The following is a 14,950-nucleotide window of genomic DNA, read 5'->3' on the forward strand; positions in this document are numbered from 1 at the left end:
CCCCGTGGTCTCTTTTCTCAACAGAAAAATCCCAGCAGACTCTTCTGCCTTTCCTCCGAGGGAAGGTGCTCCAACGTTCTCACCCTCTTGGACGCCCTCCTCTACACTCGTTCCATTCACAGTTGGGAGCACCCAACCCACAGACAAGCCCAGACAGGAAGGCTCTCTAGATACTAAGGAATGCTTGGGGATATGCTTTTGGAGCTGGCATTTTATAGGTTTGGGGAAAGGCCTTGTGGCCCCTGGCAAAACAAGCGACTGGCAGTCCTCTTCGCCAGTCTGGTGTCGTGGTTAAGTGCGCGGACTCTGATCTGGGAGAACGGGGTTTGATTCCCCACTCCTCCACTTGCACCTGCTGGATGACCTTGGGTAAGCCGTAGTTCTGTCAGAGCTGTCCTCTCGAGGGCAGTTCCGGGAAGAGCTCTCTCAGCCCCACCTCCCTCACAGGGTGTCTGTTGTGGGGAGGGGGAGGGAAAGGAGTTTGTAAGCCGCTCTGAGACTCCGAGTGAAGGGCGGGGTATAAATCCAATCTCCTCCTCCTCCAGTCCATCCACTCCTTCCGAGGAAGAGTGCAGAGGACTATCTATGAAGGCCCCTTTCCCTTCCCCCCCCCCTACTACATTCAGCAGTGAGGTTGAGGGGCAAAGCGGTGGTTTCCGTGGGAATCCTACTGAATCCATGAAGAACGATCACAACTGAGGTCCATGGAACTTCGGACATTGACATCCACCGCATCCAATGCTCACTTAATGTCCTTTGCTCAGAGATATAAACAAACTAAGCACTGGACCTTGTCAGTGTTTATTAACGAATGATTCTCCTCTCCCTTCCCCTCGGAATGGGCAGCAATAGGGTCAGGGGCCCAGGAAGCGTGTGGGTGTCCCCCCGGGGGGGTTGTGTTTCTCAAGCACCCCCCCCCTTAATTCCACAAACACACAAAGGCCGCTCCTGATAGTGAAGGGATTTGCAAAAAGCAGACTGTGATACGGCATGGGGGCTGCCTGTTCAGGGGGGAAAGGTAAAAAGATTTTGGGTTAAATGTAAAAAATAATAATAATAATTTTCCTTGGAAGCACGGAAGCTTTTTCGCAGTATCTTCGATCCTCCACATTTTCCGGCGAAGGGGAAAATGCATTTACAGACAAATCACAAAGATGACCTGATTCCAATGGTAGCAAGAGAAAGAAATTTTACTTACAAAAACAGAAGCACGTCTTACATGACATATTCATGCAGGGCCATTTAAGTTATTGTGAACAGATTAACTTCAGAAAGGTTAACTTGCTACAGCTCCAAGTCCAGGTAAGAGAGAGAAGAAGAGAGATCCCATATAAGATTCAAAAGAGAAGGCAAAAGCCAAGGGCCAAATAGGCGCAACCTCTAACCCATGAGAGGGTGGGGTCAATGGCCAGGTGTGCCCGTGAGGGAATTCCTTCTCGCATGCAGAGTTACTACATTCAACAACAACAACAAAAAACCCTCGGGAGGGGGGGTGCCTAAGTCTTCACAGCAACACCTGAAGGCCACTGCGGGGCCAAATTTTGCCAGGAAGACTGGAAAACAGATTGTAAAAGTTTTAATTAGGTAAAGGTAAAGGTTCCCTTGCTCGAAAGCCAGTCGAATCCGACTCTAGGGTTGCGGTGCTCATCTCCGCTTCCAAGCCGAAGAGCCAGCGCTGTCCGAAGACGTTTCCGTGGTCATGTGGCCGGCATGACTAAACACCAAGGCGCACGGAATGCTGTTACCTTCCCACTGAAGTGGTCCCTATTTATCTACTTGCAATTTCTTACTTTCGAACTGCTAGGTTGGCAGGAGCTGGAACTAGAGACGGGAGCTCACTCCGTCATGCGGCGCACTCGGGTCTCGAACTGCTGAACTACCCACCTTCCACAGCCTGCAGTTCAGCGTCTTAACCACTTGAGCCACCGCAGCGCCAAAAGTTTTAATTACCAGTTAATTAATAACCCATACTGGGCTTGCTTAGCATAAAGTTTTCCAGTTCTCACCCCCTTTGCAAATCAGAAATCTTTAACAGCTTGAGGAGAGACCCATTCGAAATGCATGGCTGCACCCACTAAGACAGGCAACATTAGCTCCCGCAGCAGAAAAAACTCTGCATGGGATAAGGTCTGTGCCCAGGAAAACACGTGCAGGGTTGCTTCTAATGCAGCTTCTACAAGCAATAAGGGCACCTCATAATAAAGGCTTTAAAGGTATGTTTCAATGTACAGCCTTGAGAGAGATGCTCATACTCACCGAAAAATCCAAGGTGCACGTTCTTGGGTAGCCAGGTATTCCTGGGCTGAAGCGCCACATCGTTTCCAAATTATTAAACAGCTTCCCATCTGTACAAGATGCCTGGGAGAAAGTTAAGAGGAGACTGGATTTATATCCCGTCCTTTAGTGCCCAAAGGAGTCTCAGAGCGGCTTACACTTCCCCTCCTCACAACAGACACCCTGTGAGGTAGGCGGGGCTGAGAGAGCTCTGACAGAAACTTCTCTTTAGGGACGGCTCGTATCAGAACTATGGCCTGCCCAAGGTCATCCAGCCAGGTGCAAGTGGAGGAGTGGGGAATCAAACCCGGTTCTCCCAGATTAGAGTCCGCGCACTTAACCGCCACACCAAAGTCTATGAACACTCCCACATTTGGTTCAAAAAGCCCCCTCCAGCTTAAGACCTGGATTTTAACCTCCCTTTCCATTTACCTTACAAACAGAGAGGAGAGCAATTTTTGCCAGTTCCCTCCCCTCTCACTGCATCCCCCTCCCCTTGATGTTCCTGGGGGCTCCACCGACCCACAGGGGCTCAGCTCTGGGGTTCACAAGAGCCTGTAGCGGAAGGGGGAGGAGGCGGGGAAACTGCCCTTTATGCAGCCAAGGGATACCCAGGGGCCAGGCCTCACCTCTTAAACATCTCAAAAGGATGTGTCATACTTCTGTACTGATCAAAGGACGCGTGTGCGGTGAAAGGACACCTTACCCTAGGTATCTGTGTAAAAGTTTACGGCTCTGCATGCCAGGAACAGTCAGTGGGTAAACGGACACCCGCCTTCACAGGTAGGCCAAGGGTTCCAAAACAAGTCTTCTATTATTATTTGATTTATATCCCGCCCTCCCCACCCAAGCGGGCTCAGGCCGGCTTACGACATTCACAAGTACAGTAAGAAATACAATTAAAACATCATAAGCATATGAAATAACTTAAAATAACAGTCATTTAAAACATAAACACGTCAACGCTGGAAGACATCAAGGAATAAGTGCAACCATTCTGTATGGCGTCGCTTAGGCAACTGTTAGGTGACTCTACTTTCACACCAGCTCAGCTCTTGTTATTGTGTGGCGGGCATAGGCTGAAGGCGATGACGGTAGGGCTCGCGGCACAGGCTGGAAGCAAAGATGGCGAGGCACAGGGCACTGGGACACTCCTCGGTGTATGGTGCGGCTCCTTAGCCAAACGCCTGGTGGAAGAGCTCCATCTTGCAGGCCCTGCGGAACTGTAAAAGGTCCCGCAGGGCCCTGATCTCTTCCGGGAGCTTGTTCCACCAGATTCCACCAGATAGCTTGCCAACTGCAAGAACTGGCAGGGTGGCCGTTCACATGTTGATACAGCGAGCCAGAGAGGCAACAGAGCTGTCCCTGGGACTGGGAAACAGCAGGAAGGCAAGGATCTTCCAGATCACGTTTCATGAGGTAAAGACGGGAAGGGGTCCTCTGGGCTGCAGACCAGAATTTTCAGGAGATCAAAGTGCACAGCTGGCTCGGATGAGAAAGAATATTTGCGGGTTTTCCAGGGAAGGAAGTCTTGGAAGCCTGCCGGGTTAACTGAAGCCCCCGTCACACACTCTGAGCCTGCCCCGCCCTCCCGAGGGGGCCGCGGGGAGGACTGAGTGGGAGGAGATGGGGATGATAAGGGGGAAAGGTGCTTCGGGTCCCCACTTAGGGAAAAAAGTGGGATATCAATAAAAAAAATTAAAAATATTTCTCATAAATGGAGGGCAACGTTAGCTTTTTAAAAATAGGTCCACGGTAGTTCTTTCCGAAGCCCGGCTATATTAATGAGCACTAAGGGTCAAAGCCTTTTATTTTTCAATATAAGACAAAACAAACAAGCAAACACACACACACAAAGAGCGGGGGGGGGACACATACAAATACACACAAAAAACAAATTTGGGGGTTACAAGTATCTTATTATATCTATTACATTACCTACTACCTTGTATCGCTATGAAATAATCAGTTTTTATCACCATATATTTTTCTGTAGCTGTCCTGCATTGTATTTAAAATTTAATCTAAAGGCTCTCCAGATAAAATCATAAGTCTAAATTGTTCATTTGTAGTATTCTTCAAGCCATTTATTAAAATCTCGACCATGTACTCTGGAATCTCTTTTCTCCTTGTCCTCTCAAAACAAGAGTCAGTTTATCCATCCCCGCACTTTCAAGAGTTTTGCTTAGCAGTTCTTCTTTGGAGGGTATTTTCATCTTTCCTCAACGCTGAGGTGGGTGACAGAGCCCCGGACACGACGGAGGGAGGGGGCAGGCCCGGAACCACCCTTGCACCCATTCACGGCACAGCAATATTCAAAGAGGTGCGATAGGAGGCTGGGTTTTGAGAGCCCGGCCTTTCCTTTTGAGCTCTTTTCAGAAACGGAATATGAGCGGAGGGAGGCTGTTCTCCCCGGAAGGAGCTGCCAGGAGGGGGGGAGGGAGGGAGGGGGGCTTAAGAGCCCAAAAGTGCGTGAGCTGGGGCTTTTTTTAAATAAAGCCAAACCAGTTTCTGACAGCGCCTCAGGATAGTTCCCTTTTCCATGACGCAAACGTGCAGCCTGAAGAATGGGCTTCCTGCTGGCGCTGCTTCTGCACAGGTTTAACGAGGGATTTGCTTCTGCCCTTGAAACAATGGCTCCGAGGAAACAAAGGAAGCGGCACGCAGAGGGCAGGAAAATAAAACAAGGAAGATCTCAAAGGGTTGCCAGCCTCCCTCTAAGCTGTGGAGTCCTGAGAGCAAAAATTCTACTTTGTGAGCTGGTGGCATTAAAGCTGTGAGCGAGCGATTTCGCTGCTGCGTTAATTAGTTTTCTCTGGAGCCATCCTCCCGGAGCGAAGACAAAAATGTGTGAGCCGGGGGCTAAGAAACTGTGAGCTTGCTCACACTAACGCAGCTTAGAGGGAACACTGCTTGCAAGCAATGCTCCCTCTAAGCCGTGGAGTCTTGTGAGCAAAAATTCTGCTTTGTGAGCTGCTGGCATTAAAGTTGTGAGTGAGCGGTTTGCCTGCTGCGTCAATTAGTTTGCTCTGGAGCCCTCCTTCCCGAGCCGAGGCAAAAATGTCCGAGCTGAGAAGAATGGAGATTCCAGAGCACATGGTCAAGATTTTATAAATGGTTTGAAGAATACCATAAATGAAAAATTTAGACTTATAATCTCATTCGGAGACATTTTAGGATTTAATCTTAAATATAATGCAGAACATCTAGAGACAAATATATGGTGATAAAAACTGATTATTTCATAGCGATACAAGGTAGTAGGTAATGTAATAGATATAATAAGATACTTGTAACCCCCAAATTTGTTTTTTGTGTGTATTTGTATGTGTCCCCCCCCCGCTCTTTGTGTGTGTGTGTTTGCTTGTTTGTTTTGTCTTATATTGAAAAATAAAAGGCTTTGACCCTTAGTGCTCATTAATATAGCCGGGCTTTGGAAAGAACTACCGTGGACCTATTTTTAAAAAGCTAACGTTGCCCTCCATTTATGAGAAATATTTTTAATTTTTTTTATTGATATCCCACTTTTTTCCCTAAGTGGGGACCCGAAGCACCTTTCCCCCTCATCATCCCCATTCTCGTCCTCCACTCAGTCCTCCCCGCGGCCCCCTCGGGAGGGCGGGGCAGGCTCAGAGTGTGTGACGGGGGCTTCAGTTAACCCGGCAGGCTTCCAAGACTTCCTTCCCTGGAAAACCCGCAAATATTCTTTCTCATCCGAGCCAGCTGTGCACTTTGATCTCCCGAAGATTCTGGTCTGCAGCCCAGAGGACCCCTTCCCGTCTTTACCTCATGAAACGTGATCTGGAAGATCCTTGCCTTCCTGCTGTTTCCCAGTCCCAGGGACAGCTCTGTTGCCTCTCTGGCTCGCTCTATCAACATGTGAATGGCCACCCTGCCAGTTCTTGCAGTTGGCAAGCTATCTGGTGGAACCTGGTGGAACAAGCTCCCGGAAGAGATCAGGGCCCTGCGGGACCTTTTACAGTTCCGCAGGGCCTGCAAGACGGAGCTCTTCCACCAGGCGTTTGGCTAAGGAGCCGCACCATACACCGAGGAGTGTCCCTGTGCCCTGGGCCTCGCCATCTTTGCTTTCAGCCTGTGCCGCGAGCCCTACCGTCATCGCCTTCAGCCTATGCCCGCCACACAATAACAAGAGCTGAGCTGGTGTGAAAGTAGAGTCACCTAACAGTTGCCTAAGCTACGCCATACAGAACTGTTCTTGGGCGAGCCAAAGTTCTGACAAGAGCTGTTCTTGAAAAAGAGCCATTTCTGTCAGAGCTCTCTCAGCCCCACCCGCCTCACAGGGTGTCTGTTGTGGGGAGGGGAAGGGAAAGGAGTTTGTGAGCCGCTCTGAGACACCTTTGGGTACCCCTCCTAAAAATATCCCTAGCTACAGGACTGCACAAGGCCCTCCCTGAACCGGAAAATAAATTTATTAATGGAGGATTGCCGTTGGCAGGACAGATAGGGCACAATCCAGAAAGCGTTAGGCAAGCGCAAGTCACATGGTTTTCGGCCCAGGTGTTCCACACAAGCTCTGGCTTGCAAGTGCGGCATCTCCGGAACCACTACATTCTGCCTCGCGCCCAGCCCTTAACGGTCCTTTCCTCCTAGAAATCCCCTCTCCAGGGAAGGAAAACAGGCAAGGAAAGCAAAGGTTCACGTTCTGGAGCATGTCGTGAATTTGAGAAGGAGCTGCTACATATTCTCATGCACTGTTCCAAAGGAACTAGACAAATTATTTTAAACTAAACTTTTAAGAATCTCCAGATGCGTGCTTTACACTGGGAGCAGCATTTGGCATATCGGTGACGTGATTCCTGAAGAAATGTTTCTTTCTAGCTCACGTGCAGAACGAAACAACGTTTAAACGGTCAACAGGACGCACAAGATTCCACACTGAAAACCCTGAACGCTACACACTGAAGCCTGATGTCCTCTCTGGTGGTGGTCCTGCAGGAAATGACCCCTGGTAAGATGTATTCCACTGTGAGCTGTATTCCACTGCGGAATGAGCTATCAAAAACTGAACTGCTACGGCCTCTATGCTATTGGCACTAAGAACAACTATGGATACTGATTTAGCTATATTGGACCACCATAGAACAATCGCCATCTGCACTTAATTGCACTTTGTATGTATATTGTTGTTACGTGAATTTTATAGTATTGCACTCATGTACTTGTGTTTTATTGTATTTTAACCTGCTGTGTGCCACCTTGAGTCTGCCTGTGTAGGAAACGCGGGTTATAAATCGAAAATAATAAATAATAAAACTGTAAAGTATGGCTCTGGGTAAAGAAACAGTCTCTGAGATACACTCCCCTGTTGTAGCTCAGCTACAGATGCCTACCTGTACAACATACCAGTGTTTCAGTTAGTGCTCTCGCTCTTCCCTGACATTGTGAACCCTCCCAGACATTGCACAATCCTGCCTCTTGTTCTAATATTTAATTGCAACTATTGCACTGTGTGACCCAGAGTGCTGGACTGGATGGGCCATTGGCCTGATGCAGCATTGGCTTCTCTTAGGTTCTTATGAGCCACTTTGACCAGTGTGGACAGACGGATGCGTCGCTGAACTTGGACAGACCCGGCTTCGACTCCCCGCCCAGCCATGATCTCATCGGGCACCCTTCAGGAAACTGGTCTCTCTGCCCACAAAACACAAATGCTGGTAACCTCCTCTAGGGGACTACTGTGAAGCCCAGTGTGATCAACGGTTGGATTCACTCGCTTTTCTCCCTGTGGAAAAGGGGGGGGGCTCCCCTTAGGCCACCACATTATGGGGGTGATCATGAGACCTGCGTGTGCAAAAGCCAAGTAGAACAGGGTGAGAGTAAGAAGGAGATTGGATTTATACCCCACCCTTCACTTTGAGTCTCAGAAACCTGGTACGCCCAGATTAGAGTCCGCGCATTAGACTGAGTGAAAAAATCTGACTGGATCCAACCCATAGACTCTGCGTAGCAAATAGCTGATTAGATGAACAATAAATCCAAATATTTTGGCTTAACTGGGCTTCCAGGCCCAATTCAAGGTGCCGGTGTTGACGTTCAAAGCCCTCTGCTCTGGTCATCTTTGGAAGCCTTGCATCCATATCCCTGTCGTCTGAGGCTGAGTTGCAACCAATGCTCCCTCCAAGCTGTGGAGTCTTGTGAACAAAAATTCTACTTTGTGAGCTACTGGCATGAAAACTGAGGGAGCGATTTGGCTATTGCATAGATTAGTTTGCTCTGGAGCCCTCCCTTCCTGAGCCAAGACAAAAATGTGTGAGCCGGAGGCTAGAAAACTCTGAGCTGGCTCACACTGACTCAGCTTAGAGGGAACGCAACCCAAGAAAAGGCTGTCTCTGTGGTAGCACCAAAAAGGTGTAATTAATTCCCCAGGGAGATCTGTCGGTCTCCCTTTTGTTGTCCTCCACCAGCAGGTAAAGAGCCAGTTTGGTGTAGTGGCTAAGTGTGCGGACTCTAATCTGGGAGAACCGGGTTTGATTCCCCACCCCTCCACTCGCACCTGGCTGGATGACCTTGGGCAAGCCGTAGTTCTGACAAGAGCTGTTCTTGAAAAAGAGCAGTTTCTGTCAGAGCTCTCTCAGCCCTGCCTGCCTCCCTGTTGTGGGGAGGGGAAGGGAAAGGAAAGGAGTTTGTAAGCCGCTCTTTGGGTAGTGAAGGGCGGGGAATAAATCCAATCTCTTCTTTTTCTTTTTTGTTTGTTTGTTCTGCTTGGCATTTCCTCACTAACATATTAACCCTCCTTCATTTGTTTTCATGTGTTCATAGGTTTTATTGAATTGTTTTAAATATATTTATTTGTGTCTGCAGTGCTTGCCGCCTTCGAGACCCTGAACTGGGTGGAAAGACGGCATTAAAAGCTTTTAAATACCATAATCTGAAGAAGGCATTAGCTGCCCTCAGTAATTGCTTCCCTCCACATTTTTCCTGGCTCCTTTGCATGCGTGTGGTGGGACACAATGCTGTCTGGGTACCTTTGTGCATCTAATCCACCCTTACAGTTGTGGTTTGTACAAAATAAGGTGGCTCTCTCTAAATTGAGAACTGAGAGCCTCATAAGGGAAGTCCCCCCTCATGTCGCCCATACGCATCTGCAGCTGCCCCCACCCCCAATTTAGAATTCAAAAGGAAAGAGGTACAGAACCCCAAGTTTGCCATCTAATCTGCCGTTTCGCACCCAGAAGCTAAACTCATTTCACTCTGCAAGACAGGTTATTCTCAGACGTGTGTCTAGGGGTGTGCACTTGGTATATGAGGGGAGCGGTGGTGCAGAGGATTTATCCTCTGGTTAACATCTGAACTGAACAGAGCTACTGTCAGTTCTAGGCCGCTCTGGTGTGAGCTACCAGCCTTGTCCCCATCTTGCCGTCCACCCAGCGGTTTGAAAGCTTCAGCGAGTAGATAAAATGGGTACCACTCCTTAGAGAGGATGGGCACACTAAACCCCCGTGGGGGAGGTGTTAGCCGGCGAACGGAAGGTCCAGCTCATAAGCTCGTAAGCCTGGAAAAAAGACCTCTTCGGCATTAAGAAGCCTGTGATGGGCCAATCCGACCAGGCGGTGGCAGTGCGGCACTACGACTCAAAGCAGTCCTGGAAGAACTGACGTCATCCAGCCAAGCCAAAAGTGAATGCCGTCCGGAACACGCCTGAAGCTTACAGCTGAACAAAATCCCCGTCGGCTGCAAAAGTGTGCGATTTAAAGAATTATATGTTGTCCTCCCTTACCCTATGAATCATTGTTAGTCCCGTGTGAAAACTTGTGTAACTGTAAATCGCTCAGAGCCAGCAGCTCTGCAGGATGAGCGATCAATAAATCGAAAGGTTCTAATCCACCCTTACAGTTGTGGTTTGTACAAAATAAGGTGGCTCTCTCTAAATTGAGAACTGAGAGCCTCATAAGGGAAGTCCCCCCTCATGTCGCCCATACGCATCTGCAGCTGCCCCCACCCCCAATTTAGAATTCAAAAGGAAAGAGGTACAGAACCCCAAATTTGCCATCTAATCTGTCGTTTCGCACCCAGAAGCTAAACTCATTTCACTCTGCAAGACAGCTTATTCTCAGACATGTGTCTAGGGGTGTGCACTCGGTATATACCAAGCCGAATAAATACCCGAAAAATACCTTATCTGTATTTTTCAGGTATTTATTCAGCCGAATCAGATTTTCTACCCTTCTGGGTAACTCACACCACTTCCGGGTTCCTTCCACATAACTTGGCAAAAGCCATTTAAAAGGAAAGTTCCCTTTAAATGGCTTTTGCAAAGCCAAGCCTCACGCGTGCCGTACCTTCCGTCTTCAAGTTGCGCCACGGCGGGGGAACACATCACAGAGCGAAGGAAAGGCATTTAAATTAAATCGTTCCCTTCTCTCTCCGAGTCATGCCACACTGGCGGCATGCCTCAGCAAAGGAAGGGAAGGTATTTAAAGAGGCTGTGTAAAGAGACAGACCTCGAATAAAGACCCTTACTCTGCCTCTCTTGATTATTATAATTTCTGGTACCCTGTTTTAAATTTCATTTCTCAAAACAAAAGCCGTTTTGATCAGAATTGTGTTATAGATGTTTTTAAAAAGGTAAAGGTAAAGGTTCCCTTGCTCGAAACCCAGTCAAGTCCGACTCTTTTTCCTGATAGGCATAATTATTTGTGGCTTAATTTTTTGTGGTATTGAGACCTATTGTATTGTGGAGTACATATTCTTTTCATTGGAACTTTCTAATGTGATAATCTGTATTTGGCACACGACAGTTTATTGTCACTGGTTTGTCTTTGTATCTGATGCTAAATTTTCAATCAAAACCTTTTAAAAAATGAGTTCCCTTCAGTTGCTGAGGCATGCCACTGCTGCGGTGAGACTCAGGGAGGGAAGAGGAGGAGGAGATTGGATTTATACCCCGCCCTTCACTCGGAGTCTCAGAGCGGCTTACACACTCCTTTCCCTTCCCCTCCCCACAACAAACACCCTGTGAGGCAGGTGGGGCTGAGAGAGCTCTTGACAGAAACTGTTCTTTCAAGAACAGCTCTGACAGAACTACGGCTTGCCCAAGGTCATCCAGCAGCTGCAAGAGGAGGAGTGGGGAATCAAACCCAGTTCTCTCAGATTAGAGTCTGCATACTTAACCACTTCACCAAACTGGCTCTCAGGAAGGAAAGGTATGGAGTCGACTAAATTTGGCATACCAATTATTTCCCAAATCCCAATATCATACCAATATTGGCATTTAGTAATATCGGTATATACCAATACTTTTCAGGTTTGGTATACCCGAACCAAAAAAATACTGATTTTTTTCTGTGTGCACACCCCTACATGTGACATCATTCAGTTAATTTCAAACACTTGGGTAACACCAATAAAAACTAAGACACACGGATGATACATTCTGTAATTTCTGTTACCGTTCAGCCACACTAGCCAAAGAGTGCCGTCTTAATCAGAGTCACACCCTTTTAAATCCCCTAAAGTCCAACGGCTTAGGAGGGCGTAGTTTTATTTAGGACGGCACCGGCAGTCACTTTCACACATCCGCCAATCCATTTTCTAGATTGATACAAACCCTATAATCCTCCTTTCTGAATATTCTTTTCTTTTGTTCACTAGCGGTCCGGTAAAGTTGAAGAAAGTTCTTCTTGAAAACACACCGGGTGTTCTGGGCACTTGCTGCAGAGGGACTTTGCTCAACACCATTTCCCAGGAAGTCAAATGCCTACAATTATCAAAACAGTTTTATTAGAACCGCTTCATGGTTAACACTGCAAATGGTATCAAAAACTGAGTGAGACAGTAAAATCCGGGGGCTTATGGCGCTTGCAAGCTGTCCAGGATAAGGTTAACTTTTAATGCCTTTGCTGAAACTAAAAATATCTCAGTCATGAGAAAGAATCTGGCAACGGCCAAGTACAAAGGCCTTCCGCCTTAAGACTTGGCTCCCCGTCAGCCAGAGGCCAGGCACGACATTACGCTCATGTATCACTGGACTTTCAGGACAGCGTTTCCTGCCCGGGCAGCAACCGTGGCCAATACTTTCAGCCCTGTTGCTTAACAAATAAGCAAAAATCCCCCCAGCGAGACTGGCTGAATATCAAGTCGAAGCCTAGCACAGCGAGGGTGTATCGGCAAACGAGAATTCCAGAATGTTCTTTTTAGTACAACGTCCCTATCGTTGTCATCAGATCCGAACCACCTTAACGATCACCTTCCCGTGGCCCCATATAAGAGTCTTTCTCAATGAGATTCAAAATCCCCTTCCTTACATTGGAGATGTTGTGCTTTAATTCAAATGCCAACTTTCACACACGAGCTTCCAATGATTTCTGGGCCAGTGGCGGCTCCGTCCTGGTGGAAAGAGCTCCCAGAAGAGATCAGGGCCCTGCGGGACCTGTTACAGTTCTGCAGGGCCTGCAAGACGGAGCTCTTCCACCAGGCCTTCGATTAGGGAGCTGCTACCATCGCCGCCACCATCACCATTATCTACATCACTATTAAAGAGACGCCCGACTCCACCATTACAGCCTGCGCCAGTCGTATAGATACGGCAAAGATCGAGAACCGAAGAATAAAGTAACCATTGCCGCCATCCCTAACGTATGAGTTACAATTAGCTAGCACATTATGTTTTAAACTGTTTTTAGATGGTTTTATCTTTGTTAGAATTGTTACGTTATTCTTGTAAGCCGCCCTGAGCCTGCTTCGGAGGGGAAAGCGGGGCATAAATCAAATAAATAAAAATAAATTTGGTACACAGCAAATCTTCGGATAAACTGTAATAGAGGCTGATCAAATGATTCGTCCAAGATTCGTCTCAAGACCCCAATTCCATGTGATAATTGGGATGCTACCTTAGGACTGAATCCCTGAATAGCACCTGGGATGTGACTGCCCCCCCGGGTCGAGAAGAACTGAGTTAACTGCATTAATGGTGGATCTAGCTTTTTCCACAGCACTAGTCAGATGGGCCTTCCAGCTCACATTCCTTTTACTGTTGAAGGGTTGTCCAAGGCTCCCTCTAAGCTGTGGAGTATTGAGAGCAGAAATTCTACTTCGTGAGCTGCAGGCATTAAAGCTGTGAGCAGGTGATTTGGCTACTGCATAGTTTGCTCTGGAGCCCTCCTTCCTGAGCTGAGACAAGAATGTGTGAGCCAGAGGCTAAAAAACTCTGAGCGGGCTCACACTGACTCAGCTTAGAGGAAACACTGGTCCTGTCCAAGGCTCCCTCTAAGCTGTGGACTCTTGTGAGCGGAAATTCTACTTGGTGAGCTACTGGCATTAAAGCTGTGAGCCAGCGATTTGGCTACTGCATAAATTAGTTTGCTCTGGAGCCTTCCTTCCTGAGCAGAGACAAGAATGTGTGAGCTGGAGACTAAAAAACTGTGAGCTGGCTTCACACTAACTCTGTCTTGTCCTGGTCTTGCATGGAGACTGGTCACGCGTCTAATGCCCCCGGGGGCTTTCTTTCTGGGCCGTAAAAACTCCTGCTGCAACTATGGTTACCTAGGGTGACGGTCCTCAACACACAATGTTTCCCTGTCCCTATCAGCGTAGCCGGCTAGGGGAAAGGGATGCTCCGCTCTGCTACAGAAACAGCCTCTTTTAAGTTAAGTGGCCTTTATTGGCACAGAAAGAATGGATACAAATTAGTACAGTATAAAAGGTAGGTTAAAACCACAGCAGACATATACAGCTGTATAAATATAAGATTATTTCTTTTTTTTAATAATTAAATACTTTATTGTTTTAATTTGTCAATACAGAAATTAATGTCAGAAAAGCTTCAAATTGTTAAAAGTACCTCAGAATACAATATTCTGAAACTATGTCAATGTGCTTTATACAACCTAACAATTTTACAGAAAGATCCTCTATTAAGCATAAAATCATTATCCTAATGAGTTAGGAAAGTAATAGATAAGTATTTCATCACCTGTTAGCCGACATTCCCATAGTAAATTTCACATCACTAGCCACTTGTGATAATATGCATTGGTTGGAAGTATACAAGTAGGCTCTCTTATTGAATCTGCCATAAAAAAATAGCAGAAGGCATGAACAGCCTCTTTTAGGCCTGTCCCCGCCCCCACCCACCCCCGCCACAGATATTTACGTATGCCCACAGACCTAGAGATTTTGAAGCTCAGAAAAGAACCCGGTTTTTTTCCGGAAAAAAACCAGAAATTTTCGGGAAAATTGCAAAAAAAAAGCTACATTAGCACTTCTTTTTTATTTTCCAGATTGAAAGTCATTCTGTTATTTTAGGAACATAAAATATGACTATGGACATTTAAACGGCTTCAGGGAAAAAAATGGGGGGAAAGGGGTTTTTTTCTGAATTTTTCCGGGTTTTTTCCGGGCCTTCACATCTCTACACAGACCTGAACTTGTACTAGTGTGCTCGCTTCACTACCTCCAAGAATTAGACTTGGGCATCTAGGTTTTTGAACCAAAGCCACGGGGACACACAGCAGGGAGAACCAGCTCCATAATTGACATCAGCAGTCGTTAGGAGAGGCACGTCACCTGCACAATGGGAGGCCTCCACGTGGTTCTGTCTGGAGACCCTCCGATCTGACGTCCTGCCCCTCCCCCACAGAAATGTTCTCGCAAGGTCTCAGAAAGGGAGCACATGGGAACGACCTCCCTGGATCATGCAAAGGGCGAATCTAATCCA

At 47.3% G+C, this 14,950-nt stretch overlaps 1 protein-coding gene across 1 annotated transcript in view; it reads right to left on the reverse strand.

Moving 5' to 3' along the window:
* The window catches only part of COQ10B (coenzyme Q10B), a 17,760-nt gene extending 3,540 nt beyond the window's left edge, over positions 1–14,220 (reverse strand). The window contains exons 1-3 of the mRNA XM_015428256.1: positions 14,207–14,220; positions 11,839–11,992; positions 2,257–2,358 (exon numbers count right to left, since the gene is read on the reverse strand). Of these exons, the coding sequence (XP_015283742.1) occupies positions 2,257–2,358; positions 11,839–11,992; positions 14,207–14,220 (270 nt within the window). The remainder of the gene's footprint in view (positions 1–2,256; positions 2,359–11,838; positions 11,993–14,206) is intronic.
* Between the last annotated feature and the right edge of the window lie 730 nt (positions 14,221–14,950).

The sequence above is a fragment of the Gekko japonicus genome, unplaced genomic scaffold (assembly GCF_001447785.1).
Source record: "Gekko japonicus isolate JY-2015 unplaced genomic scaffold, Gekko_japonicus_V1.1 scaffold2056, whole genome shotgun sequence".
NCBI classification, from domain to species: Eukaryota; Metazoa; Chordata; class Lepidosauria; order Squamata; family Gekkonidae; genus Gekko; species Gekko japonicus.